This window comes from Egretta garzetta, unplaced genomic scaffold (genome assembly GCF_000687185.1).
Source record: "Egretta garzetta isolate BGI_Z169 unplaced genomic scaffold, ASM68718v1 scaffold442, whole genome shotgun sequence".
NCBI classification, from domain to species: Eukaryota; Metazoa; Chordata; class Aves; order Pelecaniformes; family Ardeidae; genus Egretta; species Egretta garzetta.
Window position 1 is genome coordinate 1,963,844 of NW_009258961.1, and position 14,932 is coordinate 1,978,775.

The 14,932-nt window shown below is 38.1% G+C and overlaps 1 protein-coding gene across 1 annotated transcript in view; it reads right to left on the reverse strand.

Annotated features, from left to right (window-relative positions):
• Positions 1-14,932, reverse strand: part of ABCC4 (ATP binding cassette subfamily C member 4) — a 154,296-nt gene that overhangs the window by 122,392 nt on the left and 16,972 nt on the right. The window contains exons 5-8 of the mRNA XM_009634600.2: positions 11,444-11,533; positions 10,587-10,750; positions 6,277-6,402; positions 3,173-3,422 (exon numbers count right to left, since the gene is read on the reverse strand). Coding sequence (XP_009632895.1) covers positions 3,173-3,422; positions 6,277-6,402; positions 10,587-10,750; positions 11,444-11,533 — 630 coding nt within the window. The remainder of the gene's footprint in view (positions 1-3,172; positions 3,423-6,276; positions 6,403-10,586; positions 10,751-11,443; positions 11,534-14,932) is intronic.

Below are 14,932 nucleotides of genomic sequence, written 5' to 3' on the forward strand. Positions count from 1 at the left end.
CATTCTCTAAGTGACAAAAAGGCTGCAGAACACTGTCTGAACATAATAGCTCAAACACATTTAGAAAGGAAAGGGGCAAATTCTAGAGAAGACTTTCAAGGATAACAGCACGATTTTAAGACAAAACCAGAAAAATTCTATCATGGTTTCAATCACAGAGCACAAAGACCTTAAAACAGGTTCTAGCAGACAATAGTTTGAGAAAAGAAGGAAGGTTTTGACCTTAGGAGCCAAGACTAGTTAAACAAGTACTGAGCTAACAGTCTGCAGACATGAGATACCTGCTGAAGACTTACAGAAGTCAGTAACTAAGAGGAAGCAGAAGGAGAATGTCAGGAGCCATGGGAGGGCAGGCAGAGTACTGCTAGGTGTTTGCAGGCACAGAGGTACTGCTCAAACTTCAGCTAGTGGGTATCGTTTCAGAGAGCGGTGAGAAGTCAAGCGATTTAATGCAGCAGCCTGCAAACCCAATGCACATATACACCTATCTCCGGTAAAAGGCAAAAGTGCAAAGCCACACATGCCTGAGCTCTCCAGCCAGGTGAGTATTGCTGACTGTGGTTTTAGATAGGCAGGCCCAAACGGGTATGTGTGTAAAAAAGAACTCGGGATAAGAGAGTGGTAGGCAGGGAAAGAAACTCTAGATACAGCCTAAATCAGTACTGGGGTGTGTGGCTTGAGAAAAGACCTCAGAAGTGTGATTTGGATTTAGATGATGGCTGAAATACCATGGCAGTTACGAGCAAGGAATCAGTCCTTTGTTGTTTCTGCGTTTACCAGGAATTTCTCTTCTAGCAGTAGCATTCATCCCAGGTATAAATCCTAGCTAGCCATTTAACTCAAAAATGCTACACTATCACGTATGGAAAATTTCAAATAAAACTAGTACAAATGAAGAAAAATGTTACATGGTTAACACCATAAATTTTAAACAGTGGGGGAAAAAAACCAACACTAGAAATAGAATTTTCAAATGCAACAAATAACTTAATCCTTAGCGACTCTTGGAAGTTCTCTTAAAACACCCTTCCATTCTTTTTGTACTTCATAATCTTCCATGCTGTGAAAAATAAAGTTGCTACCATTCACAAGATGCTGAGAAACAAACATTAGCTGGAGATACGACTTTATCCTTGAAAGAGAAACCTCTGTCTTCTGTACCCAGCTGAAACTTATCCTCTTTTCTGTGTGTCTGCCAAAAGAGCCCTCTAAAAAACAACAGCTCTCATTTTAGTTTCACAGGGGGACCTTGTGCCTACTGCTCCATCACAGAAGAGTGAATGAGCTTCAAGAGATGCAGACCAGCTCTCAGATGCGTAACTAGGGTAAGGGGAAAAGAGCGATTAGGCAAAAAACACAATAAGGAGACTGCTATTCTTTTTGCCACACAGTTCCTATATGTACATATAAATTAATATGTAGGAAAGGCTACTACTTCCCATCTGACTATCCATCTTTATTGTCACTTGAAGCACAGTTATCTCCTGCTTCCTTCTCCCATCTAAGCGCACTTTAATATCAGTGCAAAAACCTCTCTCGTTCTACAAAACCTAAGGGAAAGCATCTTCTTAAAAAAAAAAAAATTCAGTTTTGCCCAAATACACCTAGCCATCATCTTAATAATTTTTTTTCTATATTTCCCACTCTCTTCTCCTAATTCCGTTCCCTTTATTTACATTTCAAAACCACATCTTTGGTCAGGCAGCTTCTTGTCATTCAGTAGCAAAACGTCCAACCCCGAAACAGTTTGGGAAATGGAAGCCAAGAAGATGGTGACGACATCAAGGATGCTACAGATTTATTAGGACAATTGTTTGCCCAATGAACCTCAATTCTGTAGCTGGTTTCCAGAAACCATCCTTAAGGAATCATAAGTGCAAGGGAATTGGAACCAGCTGTCAGAAGCAAAATCATGTGACCGCTAGAATACTCTGGAAACAGAGACAAGAGAAAAAAAAAAAAAAGGAACAGATTATCACTGCCTCTGCTCAAGTGCCATTCTCCTACTCAAAAGGCATCTTTTTCAGCCATCCATGTCTCTTAACCTGCACAGCTTGAAAGATCTGTTGAAAGAGCACTGCCCTGCAGCTGAACACAGGGTATACGAGAGTACAGAAAAGACAGTGTGCAGCATCCAGTATCCCAAGCACTTCTCTCCCCCCCAGCAGTTTAGGTTAAGCAGTAGCAGTAAGTGTTAACGCCTACAGTATTGCTGTGGTCATGATTTTCACACGCAAACTTTTCAAACTTCATTTGCGTCACCTTTTACAAAATACTTCTTTGAAGTGCAAAGATTACCATAGTTTTTTGCACGGGCTTAGTACAGTTAGAGAATTTACCAACAAAAAACCTGATTTAGTACATTTGAGCACATGGAGAAGAAAATAGGGGATTTTTAGCTACTTTCATCAACAAACGGCACAGTGACACTATGCAAAGCCATACGATTTCATCTGAAGTGTTTGTTTAGATGAACCTGGGTTTTTTGCAAAATTAAGTTCTAAAATGGCTGGCATGCTTTAATTCTGTATTTCAATGACCTGCCAATTTGGGATCTTTCAAGTTTTAAATTCAAAACACATTTTGCATTTAAGTTATTCACTCTTGCAGTTTATGCAAAAGTATTGGTACATACAGCAAACGTGACTATTTTACTCACAACACACACTAAACACAGCAAACCAAACAAAATAAAGTCCATCTGCCAAACCCAGCAGCATTACTGATGTTCATCCTTTCTGAATTTGAGCCTTCACTGCAGCACTGAAAGCAGCCACAAGACACCAGCTAGGGCTCACACTTGCCCTCCACAGCTGACAGGGTAGTGCAGTGCGCCTGGAATATGAATCTTACAGCTCCCATCTGCCTGCTCTGTCCTCCAACTCCCAATCCCAACATAACTGCATATCCGTACACATGTTCCTCTTACTTCAAAAATGTCTACAACACCTCTTTGCACGCACACTTTTCTCCTATGTTTCAGCCAGCCCTACAGTGCATGTCATGTTTTTGCACGTGCATACACAGCAACACGTTCAGTTCTCAAAATAGGTTATTTCATTAAAAAAATCCCAAACCGCAAAACTAAAATAAGGCTGCTTTTGTCAGTGACTTTAAACCAGTGTTAGAATAAGAGAAGAAATCCACATACCATTCAAATCAATAACCATACCTTGATTCGTCGTATGCTAACCACTGCCTCGGATACTCTCTCAACAGCCGCAGGGAAGAAGAGAGTTACTGTCAGTCTTACTGCACCGTACAGGGACACTGCAACGAACACCCGACTTGCAGAGATAACGTTGCCAAGTAGTACATATGCCATGAAAGTCATGAACACTGTTATTTTGCTTGCCACAAAGAAAGAGGCTAAGTTCAGTCCTCGAAGGTAGGAGCTTTTCATAACCATGGCAATCTCCTTCCTAAAACGGCAAAATACAATCAATCACATCAGTCTCTCTCATTACAGTTGCCCTCAACAGTAGGATGAGGGAAACCCACTCTCAGGGTTTTACTTTTATATCCTTTCCCCTAACCCTGCACCACCCCAACCCACATGTAAAGAACTTTAAAGAAAGTATGTTACATGGTAAATAACAAAAGAGAATTTTAAAGGCTTAGAAATTGAGCGAGGAGAATTACTGTATTTAGTATCTTAGTAGCAATAGAAAACAATTAATTTTCAGAGACAGAAAACCAAAACACTCTCTTTTTCCGCTTTGGTCAAACTAGTATTTTAATTCAGATTCTCATCTGCTTTGAATCTTTCTGGGTTGCGTACAAGAGCAAAGAGGAAGAAACTTCCATATAAAGGCCAAGTACACACAAACCCCTTATCCTTCCAATATCAAAATCCAGTAGAGTTCAGTCACAAAACTCCTGATAAGATCAACACCCAGTCTGCAGTTGAAAAAACAGGGCAACTTCCAAGAGATCAGGAGTTCACCCATGGCCCAAGTATCTGCCACTATTCAGCTGCTGCTCCTCAAGCTGGATCACAGGATTTGCATTATTTCCTTTCATTTCAGTCTAAAGCCTTCCCCATTTGGACCCTGCTCCTGGCTTCTTTTGCTCTAGGAATTTTGGTTTATAATTCAGAAAATACTGATCCATGAGGCCAATTGTTCTGCCAGTCATTACCCGAGCTAAACAGTGACTGAAGTACTGCACAGACACATAAGTCTCCCTCCAGCAATTGAAAAGCTGCTGATGCGCATGTTTTCAATTTCCACTTCAGTTAAATTTCAGTTTCCACTTCTAAATGACTCATCAAGTTCAATGCTCAAAATGTTACTGCACTATCTACAACGTGGATGCCATCAGGCTTAACTTCTTATTAAAACAACAATATTTCTTTATCAAGAGAGCCATAACAACTTAGTTGTTCCCCATATATTGTAATTTTATCTGCTTGAAATAATACAGAATATAAAAATCCTGAAACAATTCCTAATTTCTCTTCCCAAATATTCTGGCAATTCTCAGGGAAAATCTTGATCATTTGACTACCTTCCACTTGGAACTATATTCTAAGATTAGAAACTCAAGTTATGATTATACAATTTGAAGTAAATTAAGTCCTGACTTAATGGAGAGAAGGATGCAGGATGCGCTACTGGAAAACTAGTTAAGCAACTTTCCCACTATACTTGCCAAATTGGCTGAATTGACAGACTTTCAAAGAGTTTCAAAGACTTATTTTTTCAGCTTAAGGGCTCACAATCTCTGATCTTCAGAGTACAGTGAAAGAACATTTGTATGTAAACTATTTGAATTGGGTCTAATTCAATTACTTCTACAATCCTGGATGAAACTCTTTTCCCACCCTCTAATAATCCTTAACAATCCTCTCACTCACTATCTGTGGATAATCAGCAAGTCCTTTGTGCTACTCTCCATAAATATCAGATAAATTACAGCCTACCCGCAGGCTGTATATAATATACTACACTGTCTTAGGGCGTGGAATTATATAAAAGGAAACTAATACGGATAGCCACAGGAAAAAAGAGCAATGGAGGACTTCAGATGTCGTCTTAGCAACTGTCAAGGGCCGCTGTGGAAATACTGGGCAATAAATCACCTTGATGAATTTAAGACTTTTAACTACAGTTTTCCACAGTGCAGCTAAAGAAAAGAAAGAGCGCTCAAGATGTGTTTTGGAAGAGATTATTTCTTTATCACTGAAAAGGAAGCCTCTAATCTTAATGAGGTGTTGAACTTGGAAATCTAAAGTTTAGTGATGTGAATACACCCATTGAGGAAGCTTTCAATATAGAAATATCCTCTCTGGCTCCATGCAAGAAAGCAAAGCTTTCAATCAATCAAGAACATTCAATCAGCACAGGATCTCATAATCTGAAGGAGGAAAGGATTATGTGCGTGGGAAGAAACGTCTCAGGGAACATTAGCAAGTCTGCAAGCCTGCACATGGATGTAAAGGAAAAGGAGTCCAAATTAAAAGTTTGTAAAGGAAAAGAATTCCAAATTAAAAAAAAAAAAAAAAAAAGAAAGAAAAAAAAATCAGATCATCTAGAGCAGGATAACAACATTCTACTCATATGCTGGAGAAGGACATAACATGAAAATTAAATTATAAGAAATATGCACCTGAACTCCTACAGTTATCCTTTAGCACTGAATGCTCTTACACTGTCAGGTAAAAGCGCAAATATTGACTGAAAAATCAAATTTATGAGTAAGTTTTAATCAGATGCTGACGGACCTCTGAAATGAAATGTCTTAGGATACCAAAGTCAGCTGGCCTTGCCAGTTGAACAGCTAGGCAATTGTTGAGCTGCTGGCTTTCTCCCCTCCATGCTTCCCAGATGGTTTGAACAATATTTCAAAATGCAGAAAGGGAAGCAGAGCACTATCTGAGGATGCTACCACTTCGGATATAAAGTCAAATTCCATGTATTTCTCAGAAGGGCAATGTCTGCTTATTGGTTCCTTGCTATTTACAGGACTGCAAGGATTAAATTGTTCAGTTACAACTATTACAGGTTTTTAGTTGCTGCTTTTAAACACAACCATAAAAGGAAACATAAAAAACCCTCAGAATTTATAAATAACAAAGGGTTTTTTTCTTCTTCTGTCCCCTTAGGATATATTTTCATTCCTTCACTCTTGCTATAGAACGTTTAAAAAAAAAAAAAAAAGCCGAAGAAGTTCAAGTAAACTGCACTTTAAAGCACAAAATAATGCACTTAGTGACATGTAAAATAATGGAAACAGATAGAGATCATATACCAAGCTGTATCTTTCCAGGATTACCTTCTTAAACCATTCACAAGTTCTGCAAATGACTTTTCCCAAGCATACATCTTTATTATCTTCATACCACTTATGACTTCATTCATGGTCCTTATCCTGACATCTGTTAAGGCAGCTGTCTTGCTTCTGTAAATAGCACAAAGTAAAAATTCTCAGATTCTCAAAAGAAGAGAGACTATTTACCATTGCACAACATACTCATATTAATGAAGTTTTTGCTTTTACTTGTAAAGAGGATTCATATAATTGTAGTTGTACTAAAGGGTCTTCCTAAAACAGTATCTTAAAGCTGACACACAGCAGAGAGATTTGGTATGTTTGCATTCCTGGTATTCCCTCAGGGAACTGTGAGTTGATTCAATGTTTAGAATTATATGTCAGCTTGCGCAAACACATGATATTCCTTAAACAACGTATTTGTGTACAAAAAAAAAACAAAAAAACCCAAACCTTTAAAAAATTTACCAATATTAAATTTAGAACTAAACAAAAATCAGAAAATTTCTTTTAAAAATTGTTTTGAAATGCCAAAATAACAACCCTTTTCATAAGGCTCTTTTGATGTTGTTAAAGAAACTGGCCTCCATTTGTTTCCTTTGAAGATTAACTCTAGTTGAAGCAAACATTACTTAGTAACCATACAGGAGCTATAATTTAGGACAGCTATTCTAGATACGGTTTTGTTTAATAAATAATTATTATTTAAGCATTAATTGTAATTAACACTAAAGTAAATATAGCTATTTTAGTCCTACATTATGTTTGCACTAATGAACAAACTGGAATATATATATATAATTAAATAATAAAGTCATACTTTTAATTAGGAAAAAAGCATTGAAAGTTAAAAGCCATGTAATGAATGCATAAACCATGCTAATAAAGCCTATTACAATTCTGAATTCATTCATGTAAACAAACATGCTTCGCACATAGTGAGCTATGGTAGGCCTTATTTTGATAACGCATACCTTTTCCTGCTAAATTATTTATTGTTGTATGTACCAATGAAAGCTAAGATTCAGAGATCCTATTTAAAAAAAAAAAAAACTAAAAAAAAAGCAGCTCTTTAGAAGGGGTGGCTGCGTTTTGTCAGCTTAACCTGCCCCCGGTAAGATTTCTCTGATGCTCTGGAAGAAACAGCCGTGTTTCTTTTAAGCACTTAAGTAGAAAGAATTTCATGCACCTGCTCATCATTTTAAAAAAACTTCTCAACACCAGCATTCCGTAAATACTGGGAGGGCTGAAGCAGCATATTAAGAAATATTTATACAAGAAAACTGACAAAACAAATGTGGGAACTTCGCCCTAATAAAATCAAGGCTTCTTATTAAGACTGAGGAAGACAGCTTAGCCTAAACCAACCGTACTGACATGGAATGAGATTATCTTTGATAAGTCCTCTTTTCCCTTTCCAAAAAGGAACAGTACAAGAAAAACAATTCCTCAAAGAATGTGTGAGCTCCTCCTTTCTTCTCCATACACACACCGCCACTGCAAAAGGCAAAATCTAGCATGTGTTCTTCATGTCTCTGCAGCAGCAAACAATTCTCACCTGCGATCTTTCGGAACAGTCACCTTTCAGACCAAACTTCTAGGTTCGGTCTCCAGGTAACAGAAGGTTGAAGATGATTCAAAATAATAAAGCTAACAGAGGTTTCTTTTTTAAACGGTGTGAATCAAAAAGGCTATAGTTGTCATAAACCACCAATTTTTTGGTTTTCCCAATGAAATGTTATCATAGTAATCACCCTCTTTCAAATTGCTTTAAAATGTTCAAGAGGTTGGGGGTTTGTGTGTATTTTTCTTTGGGTTTTTTTTTAAGTTACACTCCTCTGCACTGCAAAATGCATACATTGTACATACATACCAGCCTCAGAGATACTATATAACGGTTTAAAGTACACAGACTTCCAGAATACTGATGGCAATTTACAGCAGAGGAAAACATGTCTCCAGTTTTAAAAATATAAAGTTCAGAGTACGTGCAGATCAAGATGACTGGGAAACACACGCTCACGTAACATGCTTAAGAATGCAATAGGAAAGGACTGGAAAATTCTTCAAGTGTCTGAGAACTCCCCTCTATGATACTACTAACCATTCTAAATTAAGCAAGATGCAGAATTCCTTTTTGCTTTCATGAGGCATGTTTGGTGAGTTTTAATCATGTCTGACACAACAGTTCCACATAGTTTTTCTCTTAAAAAAAATTAAAAGGGCTTTAAATGAGAATGCAGTTGCATGGCTAAGCAGTGAAAGGGTTGAGCTCTTGTGAATAAATAGATATATAAAGTGGTCTTCAGTCCAATAACTGAACTATTTCTCAAATAATACATTAGGTCATGTATATTTTGTAAAGCTTCTTGTATTTGTGCAGGTAAAACTAATACTGCATAATACAGCGTATATCATTCCATAGGATACTGAGTCCATTTCTGCAAACACCTACAGCACTGAAGCTAATGCCTGCATCATGAACTGGTCCACATATTTACAAGACTGGGTCACAAGTACAATGCTGAATAATAGCACAAATTAGCTGCCACAGTGAGCGTGCCTGGATTTTAGCAAAAGCTTTAATCCTTAAATTACTTCTTCATAGTCTGATTTCCTTAAATCCATGCAGATTCCCAGCAACTGCCACGTGAACACACTCATCATTATGGAGCTGGAATCTATTTCAGTTTTTCCATTAACTCCTTCTGTTCACCGTACATTTCTATTCACAAATACAAAGATCTGTGCACATGTAGACAAGCAAAAGCTCTTCTGGTTAACAAATTCTTTCCCTTGCACTGCATCCAAACAAGTGGCTGTCAATGAATGGGGAAAAACCCAAACAACATTACACTGCCACTGATTAGCTTTTAAAATACATACCTTCAAGAAGAGATTTTTGTCACCTTGTTGTCTGACCCTGGACAAGTCCCTTAATCTCTTTATGCCTCAGTTTCCCATCTGTAAAATGGGGATAATATTGCTTACCACCATGGATAAGGCACTAGTTATGGGCTAAGTATTTTAACTATTGACTCAAAGCTCAAAGTCTCAAAAATTTAAAACTCAAGAAACCCAGCAGTGAAGTAACTTGATACTCATGTATGCATATTACACATGCAGTGAAAATGCACATGTAAGAATAGATTGGAAGTGTTTTATCATAAAAAAAACTAAGAATTTGACAGAGAACACTGAATGGCTCATTATTTGAGAAACAGCACATGAGCATAGTAACTATCACAGTGGTTACAAATCGAAGAAAGTCTACGAGTTGGTCTCATTTTGTAATTCTCAGCTCTCTCTTCATACCTAGCCATGCAATGGCAATGCCAGTCTCAATACCTCTGGAAAACCTATCTTAAAATACAACTTGAAAACAACAGTAACTCACTAAAAAAAGTTTTACTTATCCAAAGATCTAGAAGGAACCCATTCACCCTGAATACAAACGCAACACAGATGCATAACACTACCAAGCATATGTGTACACACTGAAGGAACACAAAAGTATTCCCATTTAAATGCAAAAGACATTTATAAACTCATGATGTAAGTAGTGCATGATTAACTACAAAAGAAAAAGAAAGTTAGGAAGCAAAAACATTGAAGACCATTCAATATTCACACTTGAGGCAACTTTTTTTTAAGGGCAGTCACAGAAAAACAAAATAAGGTTGTCTGATCATGGAAAATTACTGCAAACTCATTTTGTATCTCCATAGCCTAGGACCCTGTAGTTAGAAACCTCATAGCTGGCGTCAAAACCACCATCATAATTTTTCTTCTTCCTTCCTCTCTCAGTTCCTTCCCCTTTTTCCTCTCTACATCTTTGTGTTGGAGGAGAGAGAGCAAGATCTTTGAACATGAAACCTTCAGAGCTTTCTGCTGCAACTCCTGTATCACCCCAGTAAGTCAAACTTATGGCAGGACTGACAGTATTGCCTTTCTAGTAGCCACTCCCTAAGCATCAACGCACGAAGGCAAAGCTCAAGGAGTTACGCAATCCTATGCCAAGATCTACAGCAAGGTAGCTACAGAAGTAGCCCAACTATTTTAATATACTGGACAGCTAATGAGTAGCAGATATTTTCAACATGTCTGGAAGCAGATGAGTTCAAGTCTCTAAACAGGAATTCAGAAATCTCACATTAGCAACTATGAAAAACATCGGCAAAGATAAAAGACAACACAAAAAGCCTCGCCAGACAGGAGCTGATCTCAGACAGAGCAGTACTCCACCTCTACCCAGTATGCACATTTTAAAACCAGGACAGCAAATACCCACAACACAGCATGTGCAATCTTACCTTAGGGAAGAAAAAAGTCTCCCAATGCAGGTCTGGATAGGAAGAAGAATAATCAGAACTGCCATTCCTGCAAGACATGATGGGCCTATCTCCATCCAGAGAAGGACTGTTACTGCTACAGCTTGAATTGGTCCAGCCCACAAGAAGTGCAAGAAAATTGTTACCTAGACAAACAGTTAAGAAACGAAGTTAGCTTTTGGTCTTAGCTAAAAAATTAAAACCCAGTAACACAAAGCTGAGGAAGCACCTTTGCCTGTGGCAGATACTGAGGCATCCAGTGATAATTCTGCACCAGAGAGAACTAAATGTACACAGAAGTGCCTAACCTCCAGACAGTAAGCAAACTTCCACCCTGTTTTTGTTTTATCTGGAGCATCTCCCCTATGACGAAAGGCTGAGAGAGTTGAGCTTGTTTAGCCTGAAGAAGAGAAGACTGAGAGGGGATCTCATCAACATGTACAAATATCTCAAGGGTGGATGTCACAAGGATGGAGCCAGACTCTTCTCAGTGGTGTCCAGCAACAGGACGAGGGGCAATGGGCACAAACTGAAACATAAGAGGTTTCAGTTGAATATGAGGAAGAACCTCTTTACTTTGAGGGTGACAGAGCACTGGAACAGGCAGCCCAGTGGGGTTGTGGAGTCTCCTTCTCTGGAGATATTCAAGGCCCGCCTGGATGATGTCCTGTGCAACATGCTCTACTTATTTTAAGAGAATATTTCTCTTCCTATGATGTTCAAGAAACACCTAGAAGAAATGTTTGTCAGAAACACTTAACCTCCAGTTGGAAACAAAAACTTCTTAACTCAAACCCCACAATTGTAAGCCCCTTGCAAAGATCTGTAATACTTCTTACCTGATCAAATTTGTTCACATCATTTGACAGAAGATTTACTATTTGACCAGTGGTAGTTTTTGCCATAGCTACGTTACTGAGACGAAGTGCCTAAAAAAATCAGAACAGTCTCAAATTGTTACAGCTTATAGATCACAGTATCCCTATACACAGAAGATTCAATACAAAAGAACAATACAAGGCAAAAGCTGAAGGCACATCACAGTTTTTGCTTGAGAATATCTGGTCACAGTTTAAGAACCTTAGATAATATGTGGGTTAGGTTAAGTATTCTGAAGAAAGTCCTGAAGAAGAGAGTGTAAAAAAAAAAAAAAAAGTCTAGGGTAGGACTGCAAGAACAGATGTGCCATAACTGTCTTCATGTCTGAAGCGATTAAAAATGGGAAAATACCGATGTAACAAGTTATTAAAACTAAACAAAAGCGCCTGTAACTCTTCCTTTGCATTGCTCTCCTCCACATTACAAGCATCTGTTCAAAACAGGAACAGAAAACTTCACCTGAAGACCAAATTAAAATCAGGACAATGTTTGGCCAATTGAAAGAATTCTGTTTGGAATGAGATTCCTGAAGACAAAAACCCCAGGGTATTCATTTTACACTAACAGTTCTTGTTAACAATGCAAACTGTGCTTTTTGTCTTCGCAAATCAGAGTTAATATCCCTTTACAAATTAATAAGTATTTCCCTTGTTAATAACTCTTGTAAATTTGTGAGATTTCTGAATTATATTAAATGAAGTTTAGCACATGCTATGAAAAGCAACAAGAGGAAATATCAAATATTTTAATTAGGTTAATAAATAAGCTAATCAGTAGAAAATAGCACGTGATTATAAAATTCCTCCCCCAAAAAAATCACATCTGGAAATATGCAGTCTCAACATTACTGCAAAGATCCAAACTTAAATAGCTCAGAGATGCAGATAACAGTCCCTGCTTCCTTCTACACCTGCTAGAAAGAAAACGTGGTTTTGCAGCAGAGGTAAAAAAAGAAATACACAAAACACATTATACGTTTTCCTGTAACGGAGATAGTTCACCCCTGTAGGAGACCAGCCAAAAGATCTCACACCAAGATTAACTTGCTACCCCTGACACAAAGAACTGTTTGTCCCGAGGAATGCAGCTAACAGGACAGGACTTGATAAGGGAGCATGGGGTGAAGCACCCTGCACCCTTCCAAAACATGTCTCAAACGCTCTGCAGGTAAAGGCACTGAAGCAGGCAGGAAACCAGCAGGCAGAAACATTTAAAACGCCACTAAGAAAATGCCTCCGATATTCCAGTAATAAATCCAGGATACTGGGTATGAGAGACAAGACTGAATTATTTGAGAGAACCATTGCTTCATTCCCCGTCTTAAGCCATTTTTGTCTTGTACATGTGAAATCCGACGTGAAGCTGCCTGCAGGGTAACGCAGCCACAGCACATCCATGTTTCCACTGTGTTTACTCCACACCAAAAATCAAGGTTGATAAGCTCCTAGAAACGCTGTTAGATATCTGAGACCACAGGAGATCAAGTGATGCCTGTTTGAAGAAGTTGCCCACCAGGGTGTGTTGACGGCACCTGCTGCTATGTGCTCCTTTAGGAGGACGCAGACATACCTGCTGTTTGAGGTCCACCTGAGCCAGCCAGGAGAACACTGCACTGGTGTCCTGCTGGTGGCCCACAGCCTGGGTCTGTCTCGGACCCGCCACCTGAGTCACTTTTCTGACCTCTTCCTAGCTATTCCAGACATGGGCAGCAAAAACAGTTTCAAAATGTACTTGCCCGGTTCATTTTGAGCAAGACAGTCTCAGGAGGAACCATGCAAGTATCTGAACCAAGAGGAGGGTGCTGGCCTGTGACTGATTTGTCTTCTCAGGGAAGAGACAGCCATTCCCAATGTCAGTGGCAATGCAATTTTAGTCTTTTCTTCTCTTCCTGTTTCAAAACGACTTTTGAAGTAGCACTGGGTTTTGATTTTTTATTTTATTTTTCTTTTAAAGTGAAACAAGCCTTACATTTTCCTGGCTGAACAGACCTGTCTGGACTGCAAAGCATACAGAAGGAAATGGAAACATTGGACACAAAGCAGCAGTTTTACTTCTATAACCAATTTCTACCAAAAAGTCCCAGTTTGGTACTTTTCCTTTGTACTACATCTGAAACACAGCACCATACGAGCTGCTGTGAAGAAAATTAGTTCTATCCCAGCCAAAGCCAGTACACTGTGGCTTTAAATACTGCTTTGATCATAACACATAAATTTACACCAAAGGTGAGAAATAATACTGAAGATTATCTAGAGCCACACACCTTTTAAAAAGCAACTGTAGCTTGAATTTACATTTTATTTTACGTTTGCCAATTATCTGTCTTTTTTCAGCACAAAAAGCTGCTTGCTTTTGTCTGTAAACTTTCTGTACAGATATATTTCCCAACAAGCACACTTTCTCATGGAAAATAGGTTTTAATTACATGAAATAATGAGAGCAGTTTGTACACTTGATGTCTTAGGTTAAGCTTTTTTTCCCCCCCAGATGTAACTGCACAGGCCAAATTCCAATTCTTTAACCACTATTTGCCTTCTGTACTCCCATCTTAAGAGTTTTAATGTCTCCCTGCCCCAAATCATTAAATCAAAAGCACATTAAAAAGGGAGACCTGACCATAGAAAGGAATAATGTAACTGTTCAGCCAAATAACTCCTGACACCTTTTTGGCTGCTTTCTGTCTCAACCAACTATTCCACAGCTTAAACTGCTTTAGTGTTTATTCTGAACCTCAAAGAACTTCTAAAAGTTAAGTCTTTTAAAAAAAAAATAAAAAAAAAATCAGCCTCCCATAAGTAAGCTTTTGGTTTTGAAACATGAGATTGTAATTCCCGAGACAGATTCCATTTTCATTTTTGTTACAAGTTTCCTGCGTGCATCAGTAATACTTCTTACTGATCATAAAACATCAAACATCTTGGGAGTCTGAATACGGGCTTTTTGCAGATGAGATTTTAACTTTCCAGGAAATGAAAAAGAGTCTAAAACTTAAGAATTCTGACCATTTGAAGTTCTCAAACCATTCATTCTTGCAAATCCGAGTTTTTATTTACTAGAGCAATTAACAAACACTGCAAAAGTGATGGTAAATTAGCATCCAGATTCTTTCAAAAAGCATATATGAAGATAAAGTATGACCTATTTATAAGCCTCAGATAATGAAGACAAAATGATTAGAAAGGTTTATCGATGTTTTAGTGTGACCTCAGCCTTCACCCTCATGAGTAAACATTTATGAGATGAAGGGAGATTAATTTTCCATTTAATCACACCTCTAGAAATAAGGGTGCACATTATGAACATTTCTTTTCCAAGCTTCTAAGCTAATATCAACACAGCAACAAACAACATTGCTATATACATATTTCATGAATTTCAAACTGTTATGATAATCAGTTTAGTAAATTAATACCTTAGAGAGATGTTTATGTACAAGAAAGCAATGTGCC